The sequence below is a fragment of the Zerene cesonia genome, chromosome 14 (genome assembly GCF_012273895.1).
Source record: "Zerene cesonia ecotype Mississippi chromosome 14, Zerene_cesonia_1.1, whole genome shotgun sequence".
Lineage (NCBI taxonomy): Eukaryota > Metazoa > Arthropoda > Insecta > Lepidoptera > Pieridae > Zerene > Zerene cesonia.
In genome coordinates this window covers 6068774-6082595 of record NC_052115.1, presented here as the reverse complement: position 1 = coordinate 6082595, position 13822 = coordinate 6068774, and the positions used below count along the sequence as shown (strand labels likewise).

At 32.8% G+C, this 13822-nt stretch overlaps 1 protein-coding gene across 10 annotated transcripts in view; it reads right to left on the bottom strand.

The window, feature by feature from the left end:
• The window catches only part of LOC119831868 (transient receptor potential cation channel trpm), a 163958-nt gene that overhangs the window by 69097 nt on the left and 81039 nt on the right, over positions 1–13822 (bottom strand). For all 10 annotated transcript variants that reach the window (XM_038355425.1, XM_038355424.1, XM_038355427.1 and 7 more), the window contains one exon: positions 2968–3050. In XM_038355425.1, coding sequence (XP_038211353.1) covers positions 2968–3050 — 83 coding nt within the window. The remainder of the gene's footprint in view (positions 1–2967; positions 3051–13822) is intronic.

The following is a 13822-nucleotide window of genomic DNA, read 5'->3' as shown; positions in this document are numbered from 1 at the left end:
CCACATAATTTTCTTTGAAATACCTATCAAGTATTTTATTAAAGAAGGAAATATTTCTGTCAAAATCACCCATCATTCAATTGCGAGTGTATTTTATATGTAGATATTTAAAGGTAATGTTATCAATCCGATCAGTCAATAAAAAAAACCCTCTAAAATTGAGTATCCCCTTTGTTATCAGGGCGTCGGTTGAAAAGACGAAGACGTCCTTACAACTATAATTAGACTAAAATTTCATATAAATGCTTAATCTGAAAGCCTAATATCCTTTCATGTAAAACTATTGAATATAAATTGTGAGCATTTCCACTTTAGTGAGCGAGGTAAATGAAATCCGAATTATTAACGTATCCAACGAAATACCTTGAAACACTATCTCTTGGTATTGAAATTTTGAATTAAATGAGCCAGAACATTAAACAGAAATGTTCATGTGTAATTTAATATCTAACTCATGTATAACATTCATTTATCGTACATTGAATGTATAATATGCTAATGATCTTAAATGTACTTAATGATTAACTGAAATATATTTTACCATATACTTTTATTTATACATTTATTTATCTTTTTTAAAATCTCTATTACACATGTTCCTACCTACTAAGAAGTACTGTATTTCTCCGTCGAAATTTAAGTATTTTAATGAATTAATGAATATGACTTATTAGAATAATTTATCTTCTTTCACATTTATTTGCAAAAAAATAAATAAATAAATAATAGAAAATAGGGAACCAAGTAGAACCAACAGTAAGAAACATGATATAAAAAAAACTATTCCTTTATTTGTGAGAGACGAACAAACTTAAAACATCTGTACCAAATTTCACTTTAATACTAAAATAAAGGTGTTATTTTAAAATGCCTTTTTGCTGTTACTCTGCATCTATTTTCGGAATTTTTCAATGTATATTCCACATACTAGATATACTGTAGAATGTAGATCGTCTAAAAAAGTTCAGCCCGTATCATGGAGCAATAATATTATTATATATTATATGAATTAACAGACAACATGTATATTTACCAATATAAATTATTGGGCACTAATGTTTATTTGAAAATTAATTGTACAAACCGATTTTCTCAATAAAGATATAATGATTCATGATGCTGGTATGAAATAATCCACAAGAGCCATTTTCTAGAAGCTTCCCATTTGTCTTCAAATATTCAATTACAAGATCCTGCTTAAAGTATATAATATACCAGCCTTTGTCCGCGGCTTCGTACACGTTAAATTCGGAGTAGTTTAATAGATGTTATATAGATATAAACCTTCTTCTTGAATGACTCTATTAAAAAACCGCATCAACATCCGTTCATAGTAAGAATATTTAAGGACACATAGAGACATAGGGACGGAAAAAGCGACTTTGTTTTATACTATTTAGTGATATACATACAATAATTTATTCAATAACAAAGTTATTAAACGATTTCTCATGCAACATTATCAACCGATTCAGTTTATACTCACAATGTTCAATTTGTCTTAAAGACTAATCGCATTAGATTATTGGTGAATATCAATCAACTCTTAAGGGGCTTATCTAGCTTTGCTCCAATAAGGTTAATACTTGATAGTCTAATATGCTCCATATTAATCCTAAAGCGATAGCTTTCCTCGTTCCACAGAGTTTACAAAGTAAGCGAACATTTCAACAAACAACTAGTCTGGGTGCAATCATTGAGGCATAGAAACTTCATTAATATCGAGAATTCCGATTGCACCTGCTCTTAGTAATTAAAAGCCTTAACGATTATCACGCGATTGTAGGATTCAAACTTAAATGTCAGGCGCCATCTTGTTTTCATTATTATCATTAGATGTAATGTATTGTTTTGACTGGCGTGATACCATCAGAGACTCATCACTTGATATAAGTAAATATTTCGTGAGAGAAAACTTAACATACGTTGTCTTTATATGGAGTAAAAAGTATTTTAGTGGTTTTTGTCACTTTCTATCGTTATAAAGACTCAAGTATACATTTGTTTTTTTTTTTATGATCTGAGTCTAAATAAAAAAAATCAGGTGATAATTTTTATTAAATCGTTTGAGTGCATATCTTATTTAATTTTTATAAAATAAACATTAAATAAAATCTGTCGTATATCTGTTATTTTAATATCTGGTAATAAAAATTAATAAAAAGAATTCAAACTAATAGAAAAAATATAATTTACACTGCTTCATTGGAATTTTGGCTCAAGGTGAATTTCATGTAGAGGCATTATTTTTATTAAATTATCTGTTATTATAATAACTAGTAATCATATGAAAATAGTCCTCAAATGTTTCATAATATATAGAGTAGGTATTATTCTAAATCTAAGAATTGGAATCCTATAAAAATAAGTTGAAACTCACTATCATAAAGGAATAATAACATAGAGAAATTTTCATCCAGAAATTACGAAATCTGACAGGTAAGTAAAGGTCCCAGTAGTACCATAATACATACTTTACCGAAATTTAAATCCTTTCTGGTATTAAATATATTTACATTACTATTTATATTAAAAAGAAAAACATTACGCTCCTTTTGACGCAGTCGGATAATAAATCTGATGAGTTTCTTTATTTGCTTGAACACGCTAATCTTTGGAAACAAAGTGAAAACTTATTGGAATTAATAGAGTAAGGCTAGTTATATCACGTTAAGAGCAATAGGAGCAGAGCAGCAATGAGAGATGTCGCAAAAGCTGGAATGATAACTAATGCGGGTGAAGCCGCTGGCACATCACTGTATAGTATAAAACAAAGTCGCTTTCTCTGTCCCCATATATGCTTAAATGTTTAAAACTACGCGATGGATTTTAATGGGGTCTTTTTAATAGATAGAGGAAGAGAAGAAAGAAGAGGTAGGTTTAATCTATAATAACATCTATCAAACTACTCAAAATCAAAGCCGAAGCCGCGGGCAATAGTCAGTTTAGTATATGAGGTATACTCACACATGCTCATCTTTAGCGCTGGCCACGAAGCACTTACACTCCCGTTTCTGAAAAGTGCTTTCAATCCAACTGCGAGTGGTTTTCTGTAACAAACGATAGTCAGCATTAGATATTATTAAGACTTACTTACATAATATATTATGCTGTGAACCTTTTTCGATAGATTGATACTTGCCGAAATGATTATTCGGCATGTATATAATACTAGCTGCGCCCCGCGGTTTCACCCGCGTACGTCCGTGTCCCGTAGGAATATCGGGATAAAAAGTTGCCTATATGTTATTCCAGTTGTCCAGCTGTGTACATACCAAATTTCAATGCAATTGGTTTAGTAGTCTTTGCGTGAAAGAGCAACAAACACACACACACATCCTTACAAACTTTCGCATTTATAATATTAGTAGGATGAAGCAAAATATCTGATATTTCTTAGGATGGAACCTGAAGATATTATAATTGGGTGTACGATACCTTTATATTTGTCTTTTTTTGTCAATATGAGTAGGTACATCATATATGATTTTAGGGGAAGGTTTGAAGGAAACATCCTAGAGGTTTCAGCTAAATAACGTTTACTAAATTTGTTTTTCATCTATATGAACTAAATACAAGATTCGATTGACCGTACTGAGTATATTGAACTGTATAATCTAATCATAATATTATACTTTCAAATACCGACTGAATCTATAGGTCTCCGAATAATAGAGCGGTTTATATGGGAATTCAGCAAGCATGTGCCACTCGGGCTAATAAATTGTGGCATTGTGCCAAGTTTTATTTACTGAACCTTTTATGCGAGGGTTAAATGGCCTCGTTAAGCAGATTTGGATTAATTATTGCGTTCAAAAGGGTCAGCAAATTTTGTTGGATTATTTAGGATTTTAATCTGTTAATTTTGAAAGACGCTGACGCGACGGGTTTTATGTGGTACTCCGTTGAGCATACAAATGTATACATTAATAATGGACATAATTGAATAATGCATATCATACAATTCCATTCATTACGCGGCCCTTACCATGTATCTTCTTTTCATCCCGTTATAACACATCGCTTTTATATTATAACTCAGTCATGCGTTAGCTTTCGCATTTTTTACATAAAATTTACAACACAAGGCTAAATTTAAATTTATGTAAACTTTGTTAGGAATTACGTGCTACAAAAATTTGATTGCAAGGTACCAATTACAATAATAATATATCTCCTCCCTTCCAGTAACAAACTGACTGAAATCAGTCAATTAAGGCGAGGTTATCTAAGTTTCATAAAGCTACAAAGGACCATTTAAACTCTGTAATGTTATTTCAGCGAAGTTCATAGAAACTGAGTAAAAGCTTGATGCTTCCAAATGGTATCTTGATGCTGATTGTACCTTTCTTCACTTGGTTATAACGTTACGGAAAGTGCTAAGAGCGATGCGACAAAGGAAGCTTTAAACATAACGAAAGTTTCTGTATTTAAAATTGAACTTTGAGTTCAAAGGGTAAGGTTTCATTTGGCGTTACATAAATCGCTTGTGTATCAATGTAGAAAGATTAAATTAGGCTGCGTTCACTTAATTGCCAACTGGAGTATGTACTGGCTACTAAAATATTTTTTAAAAGCCGCTTTCTTAGTCTTGCAGACATATTAACATTTAATTCACCGGTCGATTAAATATCACTTTTAGCGTCAATACGGGCGAAGAAATATTTCAAATAGGTACTATATTGTACCTGGTCTATCTAAAATTCTTTATAGAGTTTATGTTTCATATGGATGGTTATTAAATAGTTCTGAATATATACTCCCATATAAAAATATGTATACTTATATATCATGCTAATTGATTGCCGCAGATAAATAATAGTCTTTAAAATCCATATTGAATACACCTAATCAAATTATAATTTAGCACGTACGTAGTATTCGTATATCACAGTCCCTAATATGATAAACATATTCTTAAAAAAATAAGCCAGTTACTAGAAAAATATAAACGAGGCGTGTATCGATAAACTGTCTAAGTGAAAATGTCACTGAGTCTCAGAAAAGACACGTCGTAGGAATGTAAGATGCATTCCTGTTACGAAGCTTAAGATGCTACAATGGAACTGTTACATTGAAATACAGTTATTACTAAAAGTTCAAAATAATATTGATTTATTATTTAAGTAGATTTTTACTATGAATGAAAACTTTTTGGAAACACAGTTAGCTGTGTATATTTATAATGGCTGATTATAAAATCAAAGATAAAAAAAGCTATGATTTAAAAAGATAAAGCTCGTATTATGATGGATATCTAATTCTTAATACACAAATTTAGGAGTATTTTCACAGACTATCGAATAGTTACTTCATATATCTCTAAATATTGTATATTTTATGTTATGAGCATTCTAAATTTAAGGTAAGAACATTCCAGAATAGATTTAAATGCATTCATTATAAACGAAGGTTCAAAAAAATTATTGCATACTGAAATTTATGCATAAAAGTTTTCTGAGATTTTACATTGCATGTTGGAAAAATGCAAACATTGAGGAATTTAAATGAGTACATCCAGCTGGGGCGGAACCACAATATTGAATAAAACAAGTAAAACAGAAAGTTTATCGTAACAAAGTTAAACTTTTTTATGAACCAAACGTTTTATGTAAAACAGATAAAAGGACAAGATAAAAATCCAATTATATTATGTACTGATGAATAAGGCACGTTCAGTATAAAGTATTAATGAATACTGATCAAATTTAACCGCATCCTTGGTTTCGTCTTTTCAATACATTCCTTTATTCCCTTCGTCAACTGTTTCCTTATGCTTTCAAAGTTGACAATTTGACGAGGCTCTAACTCTATAAATATCCATTGACATTGGTGATGGCTTACCATCAGGCGAACCACGAGCTCAGTTGGACGTGTTAACGTACATATAGTTGCATATCGTTCCACTAATCAACGCATGTTAGATAACAATATATCGAGTCAATTTATCATCATTTGAGTACGTGTAAATGTTTATAAAACAGAATAATAATCCAGCTTAACTAATAACTTTTTCAATCATTATGAAGATAAATCAATTTCTTTTAAAACGTATTTAATGTAATTCGCTACCAAAGGCAAATGAAACAATAAGACAAATGAAAGCAAATCTATTATCCGATTCAAAAGTAATTTCCAATCTCGTGTCGTCTAATTCAGAATACTTCTTAAACAGAACTCAACAGGTGGCCAAGCTTAAGGTCTTTTATCTCTCTGTCTTTTGTTTTAAGGGAAACATTTCTTCCTTGCCTTCTATAAATATGCTAGGAGGTAGTTAAGTGGCCCATTTTTATTGTTTTCATCTGTAGTCTTCTTTGCACCAATGATTTAACTGGGTATTTCGATCCCTACATAGTACCTATAAAACAAGGTGAAGTGGGAAGCGATCGTTTTACGTCCCTGCCTATCCATACTTAGGTCTTACTACGCAACGGATTTTGATCAGCATTGTTTAAGAAATAGATTTATTGTAAATGAATATTTGTGTATGTGTGTGTGTATATAATATGTATAATTACTCCCGTCTGACGTGCGATATTATAATTCTCGTGTCGCAGTGTTTGTGATCAAATTCTTTTGTATATATTCAGTAGGTCTGAGTGTATAGGACATACATTATTTTTTATTCCCCTTTGCGATGAAGGAATGCTACCAGAGCGTTTGCCGGGTCAAACAGTAACCATATTATATTGATGCAAACTTTAAAACGATATCTGGGGTTAGAGCTAGACCAAGAAAGTTTATAGTGTTATCCCGTGTTCCCGTGGGATATTGGGCAGATGTATTGCAACTCTGTTGTGTTGATCGATTTCAGTCAAGAAACTGATCAGTAATGTATGATAACTTTAAAGAAGAGTTAATTTTTTGCCTCAGATACCAACGCTTGAATTTATTTTCTGTTTTCTTGTTTGAATTAAAAAACAATAATATAACCTAAAACAAAACTATTCATCGGTGTTTACTGTAATACTGCGAAAACAGTATTTATGTCTTGCAAGTTTTTAATAAAACACACCAGTAAATCTCTTTACACAAGTTTGGCTACAATTTACGTGTGGGCAAGATGTCGACACGAGTTGGGTTATTAGTTATAGGTTATAGACGAAGTTTCGAGAATTGCGCTAACCCCTGTCTAGGTTTTGCTTTATAAGATGATCTGTTATAACAATTATACGAAAGTGGTCGCTATTTTACTGAAAAGAAACGATAATAACTCGGTTCCAACAAAAGTTGTTTTTAACTTTATCCATAAAATATTAAGCGTATAAGCGTGTTATCCTACTACTATTATAAAGGCGAAAGTTTGTATGGATGTATGGATGTTTGTTACTCTTTCACGTAAAAACTACTGACCCGATTGCAATGAAATTTGGTACGTAGATAGCTGGACAACTGAAATAACACATAGGCACTTTTTATACCGATATTCCTACGGGATACGGACTTACGCGGTTTCAACCGCGGGTCACAGCTAGTAATAATATAAAACGTGTTGCATACTTTCTGTTCATCGGGATTTATAAAAGAACTACAGTGAATATAATAAATAGTTAATGCATTCATTAATTTGTTTGAAAGATATAGTGTTTGTTTACAAATGGTGAACATTTTCATTTCCTCACAGAAACTAGGTCAAAGACAATTTCCTGTAATCCTCTAACTTCCTTTTATATCAGTTAGTTATAAAAAAACAGTGAGTGAAATTAATTGTTATCTGTTGTCATTTAAAAAACAGGAGACCAGGTTTTTAATAAAAAGACACTATAATCCAATCATCATCATCATCAGCCCATATATATTCCCACTGCTGGGACACAGGCCTCCTATGAGGGTTCAGGCCATAATCCACCACGCTGGCCTAGAGCGGGTTGGCAGATGTCACACATGTCGTCGAACTTTTGATTCTCGGACATGCCGGTTTCCTCACCATGTTTTCCTTCACCGTTTTAAGTAGTGGTGATGTTAACTAGATGCGCAGATAATTTGAAAAATCAATTTATTTCCTGCATGCTCGCCCGGTCTCAAAACTCGACTTATCGATTTTGAAGTTCGAGGTTCTCATCACTGAGCCACCACTGCTTTTTATCCAATTATCATTGTAACAAAATTCGTATTGTGCAAAAACTCAGTCATAGTCCCAAAAGCATCGTACATGAATTATAATGGTGTCTTGGCAAGACAATTCTTAGTGATGCCATCATAAAAATCTCATGACATAAGCTGCCTATGGCGACTTTCCATTCAATTAAATACGTGTTAGATTGGAATATTGATTCATTTTGATGTTGCAGACTTAGGGCACAAGCCACAAGTTTCTTCATCTGATCTGGTTCTAAATTCGAATCCCTATAGCCTACTAGAAACTCTTCAATACTCAATACGTTTGAAATTCCAATTTAAACCGTTAACGACTGCATTAATTGTTCCGGGCGCTTATAGACGCCGTGCATCGCGCGTCATGAGTGGTTAATCTTGTTATTCAAAATTCAATTTAACTTTTGCTGAATGTAGTTACATAAACGGTTTAGGATTATCAAACTCTTAATCATTATGTTCAGTGCCATACGGATAAACATAAGGCGGAAAGTGGCTTTGTTTTATACTATGTAGTGATATTTAAAGTGATTAGTGTTTTGCTTTGAAATTACGATGAGCCGCTACAATAGGTTTAATTTCGACTGATTATGATTTCAAAAATCTGCAGTTGAGTTACTTCTTAGTTATTTTACTCTTCGTTATATCACACTATCACACTTATCACACTAATATTATAAATATGCATGTTTGTTTGTTTGGATGTTTGTTCGTCAATCACGTTGAAACTACTTAACTGATTTCGATAATATTTAGTATATAGACAGGGTATGAGCGGACTTGGGTGATGTGATACTTTTTAGCCCGATTAAATACTCCCTAGGGATAAAACAGGGATCTTGATATATGGGCGGAGCCGGGACGAGCAGATAGTGTATAATAACAAAAAGGTTAAGAGTTTGTTTATTTGAACAAACAAATCTTGAGCTATTATTAATTACACTTCATTTAATAGACTTTTACATAAATAATATAAGTTAAGGAACTGAATATCACAACTGCTTGGTGTTATCTCTCGCCCGACAGCGTAAATGATGCAAGTCATTACCGTATCTTGCATCTTAAGTGAACTTAAATTGATGAATAAAAAGTTGGCAAGATTAAGATACATTCGTATTGAAGTGTTATTTTAGAACTAGTGGGCCGCCCCGGCTTCACCCATGGTTAAGTCTATAGCATTCAGGGATCATGTGCATTGCCGTGAAAATTTTCTAAATCGATCCAGTAGTTCCTGAGATTGACGCGTTCAAACAAACAAAGAAACAAACTCTTCATCTTTATATTACGAGTATCACATAATACTTTAGCTAGTACACATATAAGTATAGAAAGTAAATATCAACTAACTATACGGTTGCAAGAAAAACATATCGAACATAACGAGTTCGTAGAAGAAGGTAATAGAATGTACCTAAATCGTGATAATACAGATTATACTAAAACACTAATAAAAAGGATCTGACATATTCAAAATCACAAGCAAGCTTAACCTGGGATCGATCGTTGGCAGGCCTTTGATTTAATCAATATTAACAATTCATGAGATCATTCAGCGACAATATCCCGTCCTGAACAGACAGACGACAGACGACAGACGGTTTATATGTAAATTTGATATACATATTGGTGACCGTAAACAATTTAGGCCTTATTAAATAAGTTTCCGCTTGAAAATATTAAGTCGTTTTTATTATTGCTTGGATAAATGTACGAGTGATTTGATTCTAAATATTGGAAAGTATTCACGTTTTCTTTTGTGCCATGACCGGGCGCCTGAGCTGGTGGTTTGCCTGATAGCAAGCGATCACCATCGCCCATAAACATTCGCAGATCTAGTGTTTCTGTGTATGGGCTGCTCGCTTTTAAGAAGTAAAGGATAGGATAGGAAAGCCTCCGGCTCCCCCACTCAACGTACGGAACACAAAGCATGCTATTATTTCACGACGGTTTTCTGTCCCAATTCATGACAAAGTATGCTCGAGTCTCACATTTTTATCATCTTGACGTAACGATGACATAAAAAAGTGACTCCGTAAGGTTATATTATATTTTTTATTCGAAATAATTACATCAACAGTTTTATAGTAGTACAATAATCATATCGATACTGCGTCTCGATAATATAAATAGTTCATTCAACATGTAATCGACGTGAAGTTGTTTGTCATCGACAGACTTAAATCCTTCACAGCCTTTGTGAGTTGGTTATTTCATATTTCTGTTTGCTTTGATGTTGACATGTTTGTGCGAAGTCCACACGTCTCACGTCATATGATATCCTAGTACTTCGAGCGCAGGATTTATGTTTATCTTTGAAGAAAATTTCAACGTTTATTATTATAAGCATTTATTTTACAAGAACAATATTTTTATTTCGAATGAACATGATTTAATTTTGGAATTTACTTATTAAATAACTTGTACTTTGTACGTATATTTTTATTACGCGAAACACGCTTCTTTACGAATGTCTTTCCATCTACAAACATCCAATAACAAAGATAAAGCGATCAGAAATACCAGTATAATTTCAAAATTACGTACAGAATTAATGTGCAGTTCTCGATAACCAAAGATTGTATAATAAGCGAAAGAAGTCGGGGTACAAAATTAGCCATCAATAAAAGTATTAACTAATCTACATATAATAAACGTGACAGAACTGTAAGGAAATTTCTATTTAATGGGCAACTCATGTATTTTAAAACCCACGCATTTCTAGCTTCGTCCCTTAACTTACGTTCATAAGGTCAAATGTCATTTTAATGAGTTACATATATATGCCGTAGGGTTATAATATTAAAATTCACATTGCTACCGTTTAATAAATGCTTGATATAGCTGTTCACAGACACGATTTGTGTATTTATTGCAGCATTGGTTTTTATTGAAAACTGACTTTTAAATTTAATTTTTAGCTTTATAGCATTGAAATGCTTTATAAATGAGAGAATAGAAAAAATTCGATCACGAGGCAGGATTCGAACCTGCGTGGGGTGCCCCTTAGGCACATGAAACCGAAACAGTAGAAGAAATTCGATTACTGTGGCAGGATCACGGGTGGCCGAGAGGCTAGGCGTTGCTACGGTTAGGCAAGAAACGCAGGTTCGAATCCTGCCTCGTGATCGAATTTTTTCTATTCTTTCAAAATTTCTCAACTGACTTTTAGTCAACCCTTTTAGGCCCTTTTATTTTTCCCATCTAAGTATTGCTTTCACATAAGCAGACACCGTATGGTTTAGTATGTATTCAAAGAAATTAATTACATATATAATATTAAGATGAACTAGGTTTTCGCCAACGGCTCGCTGGCGTAGTCAAAGTAAAGGTAGTCTGTCCCGGGGTTTTCGCCGCATAGTTCCCGTTCTCATATAAAATTTCCGGGAAAATCTATCTTTATATATATAAAATTCTCGTGTCACAGTTTTCGTTGCCATACTCCTCCGAAACGGCTTGACCGATTCCTCTGAAATTTGGTAAGCATATTGGGTAGGTCTGAGAATCGGCCAACATCTATTTTTTATCCCGATATTCCTACGGGATACGGACTTACGCGGGTGAAACCGCGGGGCGCAGCTAGTAATGCTATATTATTTTTCGGGTTTCAGACTATCTCTATACCAAAATTTTCCAAATCTGCGATTTAAGCGTTAAAAAGGGACATACAAACAGACTTGGTTACTGTAGCATGTATAAAATTAATAGTAATTTTATTAGTACTGACTTAATTCCTAAAAATAATTGCCATCAGATTGTTTTTAAGCAATTTTAAATGTCACATGCACAGAATTCGTAGAACTAAACGTGGTACTAAAAGTTAAAGCATAAAGACCCTCGTTTTACGAATACATCTTCAATCGTTCTGTTATCTGAAGTCGTTCGAAGGTGAGATAATACACTGAAGGTTTAATATATGTGCTGATTCAAGCAGAATGCCGATATTGGCCAAAAAGGTTTTATTTTTGCTACATTTCATATTGACGGTTTCATATATGAAATGTTAGAATGTGGTTTTAATATTCAAATAATACTTTCAGGATATTCTAGATAGGAAATAGTTTATTGTTGCGATTGTTTTAATACCTAAGGTTAGTCCATGACCCAAGGATCTTATCTCATTATAACCTAAGGTTACCATTAATAACGTAATTAGTTATGACATCGTTCCGATAACTAGTCAAAATATTGAATAAATTCTTCGAAAAATTACAATACAATTTACACACTTTTGTCCTGTAATTTGGCGCTGAAAGATTATCCAGCAAATATATTGTCAGAAAACAGTATTTTCACAGTATGGACACATAAATTATTCGAATACTCATTTTATTTTTAAATTAATCAAATAATAATTTATTGTGAGTAAGTTTCATACTTATCTGAACTCCAATTAGCTTGAGGGAGTGATTACTTATATCAATAATTCACGTATTTAAGTGCAGTTTTAAATTGCAATTTAATGCAAGGGAGCCTGGAGCGTCTAGCCTTAGGGCGGGGTGTTTTGGCGCGGCGTGGCGCGGGTATCGGAAGCGACCTGGCGGGCCATAGAAGCACTCGACGTTTTTTAAGAATATATTTGAACTTAATCATTACAGGAGTCCAGTTTAACATTGCAATTTAGCAGGTTCTGTGCAGAATTTAATGAAAAAAATTTTAATATAAAAAATATCTGCCTGGAAACAAATTTAATTATTACAAAATCCATTCAAAACTTTTGTCGTCGTTTACGGGATTCTTTTATCGAGTGATCAGTGAAGTATCATCTTATGAAAAAGCACATTCCCTCAACAATATACTAAAAGATTTTGTATTCATTTAAGACCAGCAATAAACGACAAAATTCTCAAACCATTCATACTAAAAGAGCATTTTTTGGTCACTTCTCTCTGATATCTCGCCTTAAATATAATGTGTTTCACGTTGAAACATATGAAAGTTCGGTAATACCGCAAACGTGCCGATGCCCCTCCTCGTTAATCCGTCCGTGGACCTCTAGTTTATTCACTGAACTGGAATGGACAAGCTGTTGTTGAAGTATCAAATTTTAAATTTAGAACAGTTTTAGTTGAATATTCATATACAGATTTGTTTTCGTCTAGAAGAATTTGATGTGATTTCAGCTGAAATATGAATTAATGATAGTAAGTCCATATATTATTTTTCGAACTATTATATAAATGAATATCGAATATAAGTTCCGTGTACATTAATAAAATGACATTACATTAAAGACACAGTTTCCGTTAAGTCTCCTATTTTAAAATATGTTACAATTGCGTCTAAAATATTGGTATAAAATTGAAAAAAAGTAACACTGAATGCGATTTTTATTCGAAGCAACAATGCTGCACTCTATTAAATTGGCCAATATGTAGAATGTCTGTAAAATGAACAGGACACGGCACCACCTGTTACAGCCTCGAAGTAAGCTGCCGTGTAACCAAGATTTAGATACTGAAAATGCTAGATGTAACACTTAAACTGAATCGAATTTTTTATCTTTATGTCTATACAAATAATATGAAGAGGAAGGAACCCATCGACGTTGTTATTTTTGTGTTTTATCTGTAATTGCTGCCATTTGGTCTCCAGGAATGTACCAGATGTCCTGAGCCTTTTTGTAGTAAAATATTATTTTAATGTTTGTCCCGATAATACACATAAATACTCTACGAAACCCCTTATCCTAACAAAATGAGACTACATTATACTGATTTTGATTATTGAA